General features: G+C 34.7%; 1 protein-coding gene and 1 long non-coding RNA gene across 2 annotated transcripts; both read right to left on the bottom strand.

The window, feature by feature from the left end:
* Positions 1 to 4,369: 4,369 nt before the first annotated feature.
* Positions 4,370 to 4,702, bottom strand: LOC103485749 (uncharacterized). Its single transcript, XM_008443443.2, has one exon. The coding sequence runs from the start codon at positions 4,700 to 4,702 to the stop codon at positions 4,370 to 4,372; it is 333 nt and encodes a 110-aa protein (XP_008441665.1).
* A 4,765-nt stretch (positions 4,703 to 9,467) lies between these two features.
* LOC127149319 (uncharacterized) lies at positions 9,468 to 10,365 on the bottom strand. Its single transcript, XR_007820779.1, has 3 exons — positions 10,294 to 10,365; positions 10,153 to 10,211; positions 9,468 to 9,582 (listed from the first exon to the last, which is right to left on the bottom strand). It is a non-coding gene; the product is annotated as an uncharacterized LOC127149319 (long non-coding RNA).
* Between the last annotated feature and the right edge of the window lie 3,544 nt (positions 10,366 to 13,909).

Here is a 13,909-nt window from a genome sequence, read left to right as displayed (position 1 = left end):
CACCACTTGCGCTTATTCATAGTGATGTATGTGGACCATCTCCAATAATTTCTTCTAATGGAAATCGTTATAATGTCAGTTTCATTGACAATTTTAGCAAATTTACTTGGCTCTTTCCTATTGCTTATAAATTAGATGTTCCTTCTATTGTGCAAAAAATTGTTTCTTTTACTGAAACTCTACTATCTCATAAAATGAAAGTTTTTCAATCCGATGGTAGTGGCGAATTCTGCAACAATTCTTTGGAATCCTTTTTTGAATCCAAAGGTATTTCTCAACAAAAATCATGTCCTTATACTCTCGAACAAAATGGCATTGTAGAACGTAAACATCGTCACATTGTTGAAACTGCAGTGTCTTTAATTTTTCACTCCTCCGTTCCACTTGAATTTTCGCCTTATGCCTTTTCTACTGCAGTTTTTCTTATTAATCGAATGCCCTCACCCTCTCTTCACATGTTGTCACCATTTGAAAAGCTTTTTGGTAATACTCCTGATTTACGTTATTTAAAAGTTTTTGGATGTGCATGTTATTCCCTTCTAAAACCCAACACCAAACACAAACTTGAACCCAAAACCACACAACACATATTTTTAGGCTATCCTCACAATTTTAAAGGTTACCTCTGTTATAATCCATCAACCAAACAAACCATTGTTTCACGACTTGTTACCTTTCATGAAATAATTTTTCCCTTTGCCCAATCCTCTCCTTCTTCTCCATCTCACACTAAATCCATCTCTGATCCCAACCTACTACTCACCTTACTAAACCTTCCACAATTTTCAAACTCTACATCCCCACAATCTCCCACTTCTAACTCATCCACTGTTGACAATACTTGCTCACCTTCTATGGATACTAATCCCACTCGTCAGTCTTTGCATGTTTCATCTATTGTTGATATAGGAAATGCAATAGATGTTTTTACCACCAATGCACCAACTCCTCATAACACTCATGCCATGCAAACTCGGGCAAAATCAGGAATTTTTAAACCAAAGGCTTTCCATATCACAACAACAATTCCAACTCCCACATCCTACACTGAAGCCTCCAAGTATCCTGAATGGCGAAACGCAATGTGTGAGGAATTTAATGCTCTTCAAGCACAAGGTACTTGGTCCTTAGTACCTCAACATCCATCCATGAATATTGTTGGCTATAAATGGGTTTTTCGTATCAAATATAATCTTGATGGCTCAGTTGCTCGTCACAAAGCACGCCTAGTTTCAAAAGGCTATCACCAGGTGCATGGTTTTGATTTTGATGAAACTTTTAGTCCTGTTGTCAAGAAACCTACTATTCGAATTATTCTTGCTCTAGTTGCTCAATACAGTTGGTCCTTGACATAGTTAGATGTCAAAAATGCCTTTCTTCATGGTATTCTTCAGGAAACAGTAGACATATCTCAACCTACAGGTTTCCAAGACAAAACCTACCCAAACCACGTGTGTCTTCTCCACAAGAGTCTTTATGGCCTCAAACAGGCTCCTCGTGCTTGATTTGAATGTTTTACCTCTTATTTATTTACACTAGGATTTGTTGCATCCAACGCTGATCCTTCTTTATTCATTCGATCAGTTGGATCTTCTCTCACTTACTTACTCTTATATGTAGATGACATCATTGTCACTGGCCCCGACTCTTCCGATATCTCTCTCCTCAAAACTCAATTAGCATTTGAATTCCAAATATCTGATCTTGGTCCCTTAAAATACTTTCTTGGTCTCGAAATACATTCCTTCCCCAATGGCCTATTTTTCAATCAAGCTAAATATCTCAATGATCTTCTTCACACATCAGGAATGATCTCTGCAAAATCTTGTACCACACCAATGTCTCCTTCTCTTGACCTCTACACCACTACACCACCTTTTAATGATCCATCTTTATACCGCAAACTAGTTTGTTCCTTGCAATATCTTACATTTACTCGTCCTGATATTGCCTTCTTCGTAAATCGTGTCAGCCAATTCATGCACAAACCGACTGTCATTCACTTCTTGGCAATCAAACGCATCCTCCGATATTTATGTGGTACTCCAACTCTTGGAATAAATTTTCGCAAAGGTTCGTTTTCTCTTCAAACCTTTTGTGACCCTGATTAGGTAAGTGATAGTTTTGACAGACGCTCTACCTCCGGATACATTGCCTTCCTTGGCTCTAACCAACCTCCTGGTCTTCTAAAAAGTAACCTACAGCCTCTAGTTCTTCCACAGAAGCAGAATATCGTTCTCTCGCCACTACTACTGTTGATCTTTACTGGATACGACAACTTCTTTGTGATCTCCATGTTCCTGTAAAAACTTCACCAACACTATGGTGTGATAATGCTTCCGTTGTCTCTCTTGCTCATAATCTTGTTTTCCATGCAAGAACAAAACACATTGAGATTGATTATCACTTTGTTCGGGAAGCAACTTGCTGATATGCTCACAAAGCCACTATTGGTTCCAACCTTTCTTCATCTTCGCAACAAACTACTCACTCAACCTGAGTCATCCGTTTGAGGGGGGATATTAAGAAATAAATCAATCTTCCCAAATCTCCCCCCATAATTTAAGCCCATAATTGTAAATTAAATTGTAATCAATAATTCCATAATTTAAGCCCATAATTGTAAATTAATTTGTAATCAATTGTCATTATTTTCTACCATATTTACCTCATTGTAATTATATAAATAAGCAACATCTATCAATGAAAAAATCAAGTAATTCAGTGTAATTTGTTTCACATTTCTTTCACTTTTTACATGGATTACATGTTTTCTTTAGTTGGTGTATTGTATTACTCTCCATTCTTGATAGTTTTAATTGATCTTAAAACTTTGAGTTAAACTCTAAATCGAAAACTCTAAAACTCTAAAATTTGTGCTTTTACTAGGTCTTGAACGAGTCTACTGAAGTTGGGAAGCTACCAAGCAAATAGATTGACATTTGGTTAGTGACAAAATTTGTTGCAATGTAGTTATTTGAGACAATATCTTGTTGTACTTAGTTTCTTTGTAAAATATTTACCAAGTTTTAGTTAGTAGTTTGCGTATTTGCCCCTTAGGGGACGTTCGATACTTTCTTTGTTAGAACATTATCAATTTTGTTCATATATATGAGTTCAAATTTATATTTGTAAAAAATTCATAATTATATGACTACTTCATTCTTTATTTTATACGAAAAATGACAAGATAACCGTACACATTAATAATCAAAATTTGGATTTTGTTGTCAAGAATAATTGCGCAGAATTTAGTAATTACATGACTGTTAGATCATGTTATGATTTGAAATGAAATGACACTACAAGAACGTCGCCAACTAGGACAACATAATACAAAAAATCAATTTAATTTGAACCTAAACAATGACAATTACATTGTGTTGAAATCTAATTAACAGTGACAATTGCTAAATATATGTTGCAGTAACTTCGTAAGTGACATTAAATAAATTGTATGTAAGCAATTTAAATAACACTTTTTTTCCTATGTGTCATAAATGAATATATCTTCACGGGGACTTTATGAACACAAAATATATGCCAAGCAAGCCATTAGTGATATTTATTAAAGGAAAATTACATCAGATGACAAAATTTTTTAGAAAAAACCAATTTATAACACTTTTTTTTTTTGTATATTGCAAATATGACAAATATGATAAATATGTTAAGAAATTAAATATGTTAGACGACTATTAGAAGGCTCAAAGTTTTATCCGCTTTAAAATTTGTTACTCTTGCTTCAAAAAATATAATGACATGGTTCTATTGCCGTAATTTTTTTCTTTTGCTATTTTTGTAAACGCCACATTATTAAATGCCATTAAATTCAAAATTTCTAGCAGTGACATGAAAATAAAAAGTAATTAGGATTTTAAAAATGAAGGCTACTAATAAGTTCTCGGTAGTTTGAGAATTATACTTGAAAGCATTATCATGTTCAAAAGATTAGTTAGAAAAAAAGTTATAAATCCATATTAGTAATAAAGATGGGTTTAGGAGGCAAAGGAAATATTTAAAAAAAAAAGAAGAGGAACTTAGGCAAGATGAATAAAACAAAAGTAGGTGTTATGGGTTTGTTGATTTATTTGATTTCTTATTACAACTCATGATTTACAAAAAGTCAAATAAGATAATCTTGTCCACCAATCTCCATTTTGACCAACTTTGCAATACACAACAACCACCAAGAAAAAAAAAAAAGAAAAAGAAAAAAGAAAAAAGAAAAAAGAAATGCACAAAATTTGGATTAAAACAAAAGCCTTGAAGAGAATCAACATCATCAAGTAGTTTTGAAGATGAAAGATATAATTATGCTGTACATATTGATTAATTTTAAAGTTGGAAGAATAAGGGCTCACAAATTTTAATGGCCAGTCAAGCAGGACAGAATCCTCTGGCTTCTGAACCTAACAAGCTGTTGTTCCGGTGGTTGCCCATGACTCCTTGACTTCCCGGCGGCTACGCCACTCCTCCGCCACTCCTGAGGGGTAGATCCGCCGTATGAGTTGTATCTCCGGTAACCCCTGCCCTCAGATTTGATAGAAGGCGGATCCACATAGAAATCAGCAATGTTGAAAGATAAAGAAGCTGCTTCCCCTTCTGATTCTGATTCTGCTTTTGTGGAAAGCACTGTATATTGCCTTCTCCTTCTATTTTTCTTCATCGCTCTATAAAACATCGGAATCAAACCATCCATTTCCCTTTTTGCTTTCTTTGAAGAAAAACAGAGGTTTTTGGTTTTGGTTTTCTTTCTTTCTTTCTTTCTTTCTTTTTTTTTCTTTTTTTTTTCTTTTTTTTTTTTTAATTTTTTTGTAATCGTATTGAAAGTGTGTTTGGTTGGGTTTGGTTTTAGGGTATATATTTAATTTGAAATACAATGGGTAGTGAGCTGACCACTATGCAATTTCTTGTTTGTTTCTTTATTTTATGTTGGGGAAACTAAGTCCTACACGTCATTCTGAATTTCTATCTTTACTTATTTTTAATGCAATAATTAAAGCAAAGCCATCAGCTGAATGACTTGATGCTTCGTATTGGTAGTAGTAAATAATTATGGATTTGCTGATTTTATTCTGTGCTCTAATGCTCTCCTGAGTTATTGAATATGAAATTAATTGTACTTTTTCAAGATTGCAAAAAAAAAAAAAAAAAAAAAAAAAAACTAATAAATAAATAAATAAATAAATCGGAGCCAATAAAAGATGTCATATTATTTACCCTCTAGTAATAATAATCTTAATTTTCATACCGTTCATGTAATAAAGAAAAAAAAGAATAGTTTAGGTTTGTCCTTTTTGTTTTTTTTTTTCTTGTTCTTTTTTGCAATTTCTTTTATATGTTTTCGATCAATCATAAATTTTATATTATTTATTAAGGAGTTATTTGGTACAAGATCGTGTATCAAATATAAAAAATCGTTGGGATATTGGTACACAATCGTTTAGATTTGGCTCCAAATTTAAATAATCGTGTATCAAAGAATCTTGAAAAAAAAAATCGTTTAGATTTGCATTTGATCGTCTTTGTGAGCATGTGGGCTTTTTGAAAATTCCTACAAGGTCGCCCAACATTGAAGTTCCTATAATTGAGCCACAGAAAAGGAAAGTGCACCTTGTTGGTATAGTTAGTAACTTTTAATTCTTTTATGTCTTTCCTAACCTTACTTTCATGTCCTTACGATCCCTCTCATTCATATGTGATACCGGTTCATTCATGTCCCCCTCTTAAACTCGGGGTGTTATATTTAGATTTTGATCGCTCATTGAATGAAACTTTTATTTTATTATATTATATTATAAGGAGACTTTATTAGAGAGGCTGAGTGATTAACATGAATAGGAAGAATGGCGTTGAGCCAGATACAATAGACAAAAAGGAAAAATACCATAATAGGGATACATTTGAACTCAAAAGCATAACATAGTTAGTTTTATATAGTCAACGATGTTATAACTTAAAAGTGACTATTTCATGGTTCAAATCTTATGTAAACTCTTTACATAGGATGCCCCTATTTCCATGTCTCTACATGAACGATTCAGGATCATATCATTTGTACTAACTACAAAGCAGGCCGCATCCATAGTGTTCCCATAATAATATGCTTAACCTTATTCATACACTATAAACCATTTACGCTATATACTCGAACTTGATCCACATTTATATCTTTACATAAAGTTCAAGTCTACACTAAATAGCCTCGAAACCTTAGTTTATTGAATTCTATATTATATATTTTACTTTCATTAATAAGTCCTCAATAACCACTTTATTGAATAGAATATAATTTTAAACTACAAAATACGAGTTTTAGAACATAAATTCCAACAAGGATAATAATAAAATTCCAATAAACTATGTCATGACGGGAGAAAGATGGAACTGAACTAATGTAATTGTTGACAACATTTTTGCACATTATGTTGCTTTTGATATTATATCGAAAAATGAGGATCCTGAACCAAAATATGTTGAAGAATGTCGACAGAGAAAAGATTGATTTTTATGGAAAGAAACAATTGAGATAGAATTAAATTCACTTTCAAAACATCAAGTTTTTGGACTAGTAGTCCAAGCACCAGAGGGTGTCAAACCTATGGAATATAAATGAGTGTTTGTAAGAAAAAAAAATAAAAATAATGAGATCACAAGATATAAAACAATATTAGTTGCACAAAGTTTTTTACAAAGATCTGTTATTGATTTTGAGGAGACATATTCTCCAGTGGTGGATCAATCACAATAAGATTTTAATTAGCTTGGCTGTGTATGAAAATCTAGACATGCATCTTATGAATTTATTGATAATGATAGTTATATGAAAGTCCTAGAAGGATTTAAGATACCTGAAATATATAAATCAAGTTCTTGGGAACTATATTCAATTATGTTACAGAGATCATTGTATGAATTGAAACAAGCAAGACGAATGTGGTACAATTGCCATTTTACAGTAAATATTTTTTGAAAGAAGGATATCATAATAATCCAATATGTCCATGCGTTTTTACAAAGAAATTACGGTCAAAGTTTATTGTTATAACTGTATATATTGATGATTTAAATATAATTGGAACTCTTGAAGAATTTTTTCAAAGGCAATAGAGCATCTTAAGAAAGAATTTGAGATGAAAAATCTCGAAAAAACAAAATGTTGCCTTGATTTGCAAATTGAGCATTTAGAAGATGAAATATTTATTCATCAATCAACTTATAAAGAAAAGAATTTGAAATTTTTTTTATATGAATAAAGCACATCCATTATTAAACATTCCAATGCAAGTTCGTTCACTAGATGTGAAAAAGATACATTTCTACCTCAAGAGGAAAATGAAGAACTTCTTGGTTTAGAAGTATCGTATCTTAGTGCAATTGGTGCACTTATGTATCTTGCTAAAACTCATTTTTTTTATAACTTAAAAATAACAATACATTGGAAAAAGAATTACAAAAACTAATTTACTATGGCTAAGAATGCTTTAAAAAAAATAAATAAAAATAAAACTAAAAATAAAAAAGACAGAGAGCAAGGAACTTACTCTCGTTGAAGTCTCTATATCTACTAAAACACCAGTATTAGAGCACCACCACTTGGAAACCTCTCTATTATCTGAGAAAGAGATTTTAGTTTATGGAAACAAAAATTGGAATGAGAATATTGTCGAGAGAATTGAGAGAATATGTAGAGGATTTTTTCCAGAACATTCCTCTCTCTTTGTAGTGTTATTTACTTCCCCTTTTTTCATCCTTAAGAAGGGGAAGTTATTGAGAGAAACGGGATAGGTGGGAAGACATCCCACGTTCCTTGAACAACTCCCACGTAAGGGAGTTATTTGTTTAATTTAATTTAATTTAAATTAATTAATTAAAATTTTTAAGAATTAATTAAATTAATGATTAATTAAGTCATATTTAATTAATATTTCATTTAAATCATATTTAAATGAATATCTCTCACATAACCTATAGTTTTAATTTAATTAATTCGATCAAATCAAATTTAATAAAATAAAATAAAAAATTAATTCTTCAATTAATTAATTGCTAAATTAAATATCTTATATTTAATTTAATCCAAATTTAAAACATATTCAAATATAAATTTCTCTTATAACTTACAATTTTAGGGTTTGTTTGGAATTACTTAAGAAGAAAACATTTTCTAAAAAAAATGCATTATCATTTAAATATTTTTTCTAAAAATGCCTTGAAAGGAACACACATGTGTGTTTGACAATTATTTTCAAAAGTGTTCTTAGGTAAAAACTTGTTTGTTTTGTAATAGAGTAGATGTATATATATATATATATATATATATATATATATATATATATATATATATATATATATATAATTCGTTCGTGGAGATTATAATAAAAGTTCGACTTCGATCATCGACGATGTTGGTTTGAGGTGGTTGGTGATAGCTATTGTAAAATGATAATCAGAGGTTGGCAACAGTGGCCATTGGAAGTCAAACGATGACAATCACAAAAAAAAAAAAAAAGGTTGGCAGTTGACTGATAATAAACATTGAAAAACGATCGATAAAAGTTGACCAGTAACAGTTACCATAAAAAAAATTGACAAAAATAAGCCAACAACGATCATAAAAAAATGACCAACAAAAATTTGTAGCCAACCAACCATGAAAAAGCGGTGAAAGAAAGTTGGCCAACGAAGGTTGGTGAGGAAAGTTGATAGCTAACTGCCACAAAAAAAACGGTAAAAGAAAGTTGACCGACGACAGTTGGTGAGGATACTTAAAGATGTTGGTCAGATTGTTTCATATAAATTAGGGAGATTAAACATTAAACACAAGATTTATTTTCCTATAAGTTGGTTTTAGGTGTTTATCCTTAACCATATTATTTTATAAATTCATTTTTTCTAAATTTATTTTAGGTAGTTGCCAAATACATGATCTTTTTTCCAAAAAAAATTATTTTTTAATTTAATCACTTGAAAATATAATCCAAACACACCCTTAAGATGTATAATATACACATTGAATTTTTCTAAAAGTTAACTTATAATTTTATATGAATCTAATTCATATTAAATTAATATTTGAACTCCAAACACACCCATAGTGTTATCAGCATAAGGTACCGTTATACCTTAGACCCTTTAAGCTTTATCTTTAATATTAATCATTGTATGTTTTTACATATTGTTCAAGACTCATCAAACAACTTAGGATGTTAATTTATTGGATTTAGGTTATGTAACAACCCGACTCCTTATACTATGTCAAAGTCATTACTAATTGAAAAAAAAAATTTGTAAAATTAAGATAGAAAAATAGAACAAAACCTCAAATCTTTTCATTTAAAAGCATAAGCAAATCTAATTAGAAATAAGTATAAAAAGTAAAATCCTAACTAAAAAATAAAATCCTAACTCGAGCGCTATCTAATTTTAAAGAATTAAAATAACAAAAAAAGAATAAAATAAAATGCAACGCTAAAATTCGAAATATGACATAAAGCAGAAGCAAACGTATCCCTATGGTTCGCCACGGTCACTTCTCGTCATTCGCCAGCTTGCCTTTGCTCTTACCTCTGCATCTGTCTGAAAACATAGAAATGGAAAGAATGAGTACAAAATACTCAGTAAGGGACCCACTACTAGTTCCGCTAGGTGCCTGTTAGCTTCCTATTAAAGAATTGAAAATGGTACCAAAGAATGGACCCGTTCCCAAAGACGTGCAACATGTGATCCCGAAGGAACATAACTGGTCTTTGGTGATCCCAAAGGAACACCTAGGACAAACTGGTCTGTAGTGTATCCGGAGGAAATACTAAGACAATCGGGCTGCGAGCGATCCCGTCGAATCACTCGAATCATGTCTATGTCAATGCCAGACTGGCGGTTCCGTCGGACTACGTAGTCTTAAAAAGGTGGTGATCCCGAAGGACACCCATGCAGGTACGCCTCTAATAGGATAAGCTAACATACACCTTAACCATAGCATGCACGTAACATATCATCATCACGTCATCATGTCACATCATATCATCATGTCATATCATATCATTATTAATTGTCATGTCGTTATGAAATCTAATCATCAATATGCATAACTAAAAATATATGCGATCTCTTAATTCCACTCGTAGGTCTAGTAGTAGAATCTCTTACCTGGAGATTTGCTCAATCGAATTCTAATAGTAAAATCACGCTTTCCAAGCAGCAAAGTCCTAACAATTAGAAAAACACCAAATTTGAATAACCTAACCACCAAACGACCAAGGACCAAAAAATTCAGTCGAAATAACTTACCCGAGGTCGAGGTTGCAACAATTGAGCCCTTAACTGGAGAAATCCCACGCTCTAAAATCACTTGGTCCAAACTGTCCTTTAAGAGAAATAACTTAATTTAATCCAAATTAAATTATTTAGGTCCAAACATTAAATCTTTGTTGAGTATGCCAAAAACCCATTCAACTTACTAAAACTTACCAACAATAAGAGGGAAAAGAACCAAAAATAGGCTTGACGGCTAAAAAATGGTTGGCGGCTCGGTTGGGAGTAGAGAAATCGGTTCGGCAGACGCACACGGCTCGAGGGAACGCGCACGACTCGCACGCATCCTCGACTGGGGGCAGCTCGGTTCCTCGTGTGCCGCTTGCAGGGATGCGCGTGCGGCTGGCAGCTGGTGGCTCGACTTCACGCGGCTATGGAGGCGTGCGGATGGCTAGAGGTGCAAAACGGCTAGAGGCGGGCGTGGCTCAGGTTTCTGGGTTTGGGTACGAGCGATGGACTGTGACAGAAGGCAGACGACCGATGACAACTTCCAGACGAAGGACATCAGACAGAGAAAAGTGGCAACGAGAGCGGAATGATCCGGCGGAGGACTGCCACGACGAGGGTCAGCTCGGGTTATGGAGGAAAGAGCGCGACTTGGCTTCACGGGCTTCGACGGACGGCTTGCGATCCACTCCCGACGGTGATCGGACGAACAAGGCGGCGGCGACGGAGCGGCAGCGGCGACGACAGATTAGGGTTTTGTGGGTGTGATGAAGAAGATGGAATTAATGAGGCACGTCCCACGAGGTTTTAATTTATAATAATAGTAACATTATTATTATTCATTTTCCTTTTTCCAAATAAAACAAATCTTTTCTCTTTCCTCATTTAAATCCCACGAAATCTCCCTTTTATCTTATTTTTATCTTTTTCCAAATAAATCACATAATCTCTCTTCTCAACCAACCAATCATCTTTATCTTATCAAACTATATTTTCTTAAATCATTACATTATTCTCACAATACAATTATTAAGTCCTTAAGTCCAAAAATACCCCCAAACATATATAACCAAAATAAACATAAATTCTAACTTAACAAAAATTTGATATTTTCAATTATCCAATAGAATCAAATCTCCATAAGATAAAATTTTCAATATTTAAATAACACTCAAAATCTCAAAATTATACTTAAGATAATAAAATTAAATTCCTAAATTTTGGGGCATTACAATCTTCCCTCCTTTGAAAAACTTTCGTCCTCGAAAGTTCTAACCCTCGAATAGCTCGGGGTACTGGGCTCTCATGTCCTCTTCGCTCTCCCATGTGGCCTCTTCAACTTTGTGGTTTCGTCAAAGAACTTTGACTAGAGCAATTCCTCGCTTAAGGAGCATCTTGACCTCTCTTACCAAAATCTCAACAGGTTGCTCCTCATAGCTCATGTTCTCATTAATTTGCAATGGCTCGAAGTCAACTACATGCGTCAGGTCTGTGACATACTTCCTCAGCATGGAGACGTGGAATACATCATGCACTGCAGAAAATGATGGGGGCAACGCCAAACGATAAGCTATAGGGCCAATCTGATCCAGTATCTCAAATGGCCCTACAAAACGTAGACTTAGCTTTCCCTTCTTCTCGAACCTCAGAACACCCTTCATAGGTGCTACCTTCAGAAAAACCATATCTTCCACATCAAACTCGAGATCCTTACGCCGTACATTAGCATAACTCTTCTGTCTTCTTTGTGCTATCAACATACGAGCTCTAATCTTCTGTATCGCTGCATTAGTGTTCTGCACTAACTCAAGGCCTAGCAGTCTCTGTTCACCTACCTCTCTCCAACAAACAGGAGATCTACAAGACCTACCATATAAAGCTTCAAACGAAGTCATACCAATGGTGGCCTGATAACTGTTATTATAGGCGAACTCCATCAAATGTAAATGGGAGTCCCAACTCCCTGAAAACTCTAGCACACAAGCTCGCAGCATGTCCTCCAAAATCTAGTTTAACCTCTCTATTTGACCATCAGTCTGAGGATGTAAAGTTGTGCTGAAGTCTAACCTTGTGCCCAAAGCAAGCTGAACTCCTTTCCAGAACTTCGATATGAAATGAGCATCTCTATCAGAAATGATGGATACAGGTACTCCATGCAGTCTCACTATCTCAGTCATATATAACTATCCCCACTTACTGGCAGTGTAAGTGGACTTCTTTGGAATGAAATAGGCTGACTTTGTGAGCCTATCGACAACAACCCAGATCACTGTATAGCCCTTTAGATTCCTAGACAGTCCTGTAATGAAGTCCATCGACACGCTCTCTCATTTCCATCTTGGCACACTCAAGGGTTGCAACAACTCTGTTTGCCTCTATTTAGGTGCCTTCATCTGCTGGCACACCAAACATCTACTGACACACCTCAAGTCTTGGTACATCTTCGTACTTCTAGGGTGTATAGTAAATGGAGAATTGTGGGCCTCATTCAAAAGCTCTGTCTTGACTACACTGTCTTCTAGCACGCAAAAACGTCCATCAAATCTAAGTCTGTCATAAGAGGATACAGAGAAATCCTCACCTTGCCCTGCCTCTATTAATAGACGCTTCTTGACCAAATAAGGATCATTTAGCTGAGCAACAATAATCTTCTGTTTCAAGGTCGACTGCACTGACAACTGAGCCAACTGTGAGGTAACTTCCCCTACAGAGACTGCAGTCTCAGCTCTCTCAAAATCTCTGAGCAAAGGAGCTTGCTTGGTGATAAAAGCTGCTGAATGTGCAATCTTTTTACTCAACGCATCAGCTACTACATTTGCCTTTCCTAGGTGATACAGAATCTCGCAGTCATAATCTTTCACTAACTCAAGCCATCTTCTCTATCTCATGTTTAACCCATTCTGGGTGAAGAAGTACTTTAGGCTCACCGTACAGGTAGTATCTCCATATCTTCAGTGCAAAAACCATTGCTGCCAACTCTAGGTCATGGGTGGGATAGTTCTGCTCATGACTCTTCAACTGACGGGAGGCATAAGCAACTACCTTACCTTGCTGCATCAAAAAACAACCCAATCCTTTCTTTGAGGCATCACTGTAGATCACGAAACTTTCAGATCCATCTGGCATTATCAGGACTGGCGCAGACATAAGTTTCTGCTTAAGCTTGTGAGAGTAGCTTTCAGGAGCTTGTGCTTAAGTTTCTGACATAAGTTTCTGCTTAAGCTCCTGAAAGCTACTCTCACAAGCTGGGCTCCAAACAAAAGGAGTCCCCTTCCTGGTCAACTGAGTCAAGGGACTGGCTATACGAGAGAAGTCTTCCACGAACCTCCTGTAGTAACCTACTAAACCCAGGAAACTATGAACCTCGTTAACTGTAGACGGTCGAGGCCAACTGGTAACTGCTTCGATCTTCGCTGGGTCCACAGAAACTCCCTCACTGGAAACCACATGGCCGAGAAAAGTTACCTTCTTCAGCCAGAACTCAAACTTGGAGAACTTGGCATACAATTTATTAGCTCGAAGAGTCTCCAAAACCTGATGCAAATGGTCCTCATGCTCAGCCTCAGTCTTGGAGTAAATCAAAATGTAGACAATGAAAACTATAACAAACGTGTCTAAGAAATCCTTAAACACCCTGTTCATCAAG

Source organism: Cucumis melo, chromosome 5, assembly GCF_025177605.1.
Source record: "Cucumis melo cultivar AY chromosome 5, USDA_Cmelo_AY_1.0, whole genome shotgun sequence".
Lineage (NCBI taxonomy): Eukaryota > Viridiplantae > Streptophyta > Magnoliopsida > Cucurbitales > Cucurbitaceae > Cucumis > Cucumis melo.
Note: the sequence above shows the minus strand (reverse complement) of the source record. Positions and strands in the feature narration are given on the sequence as shown.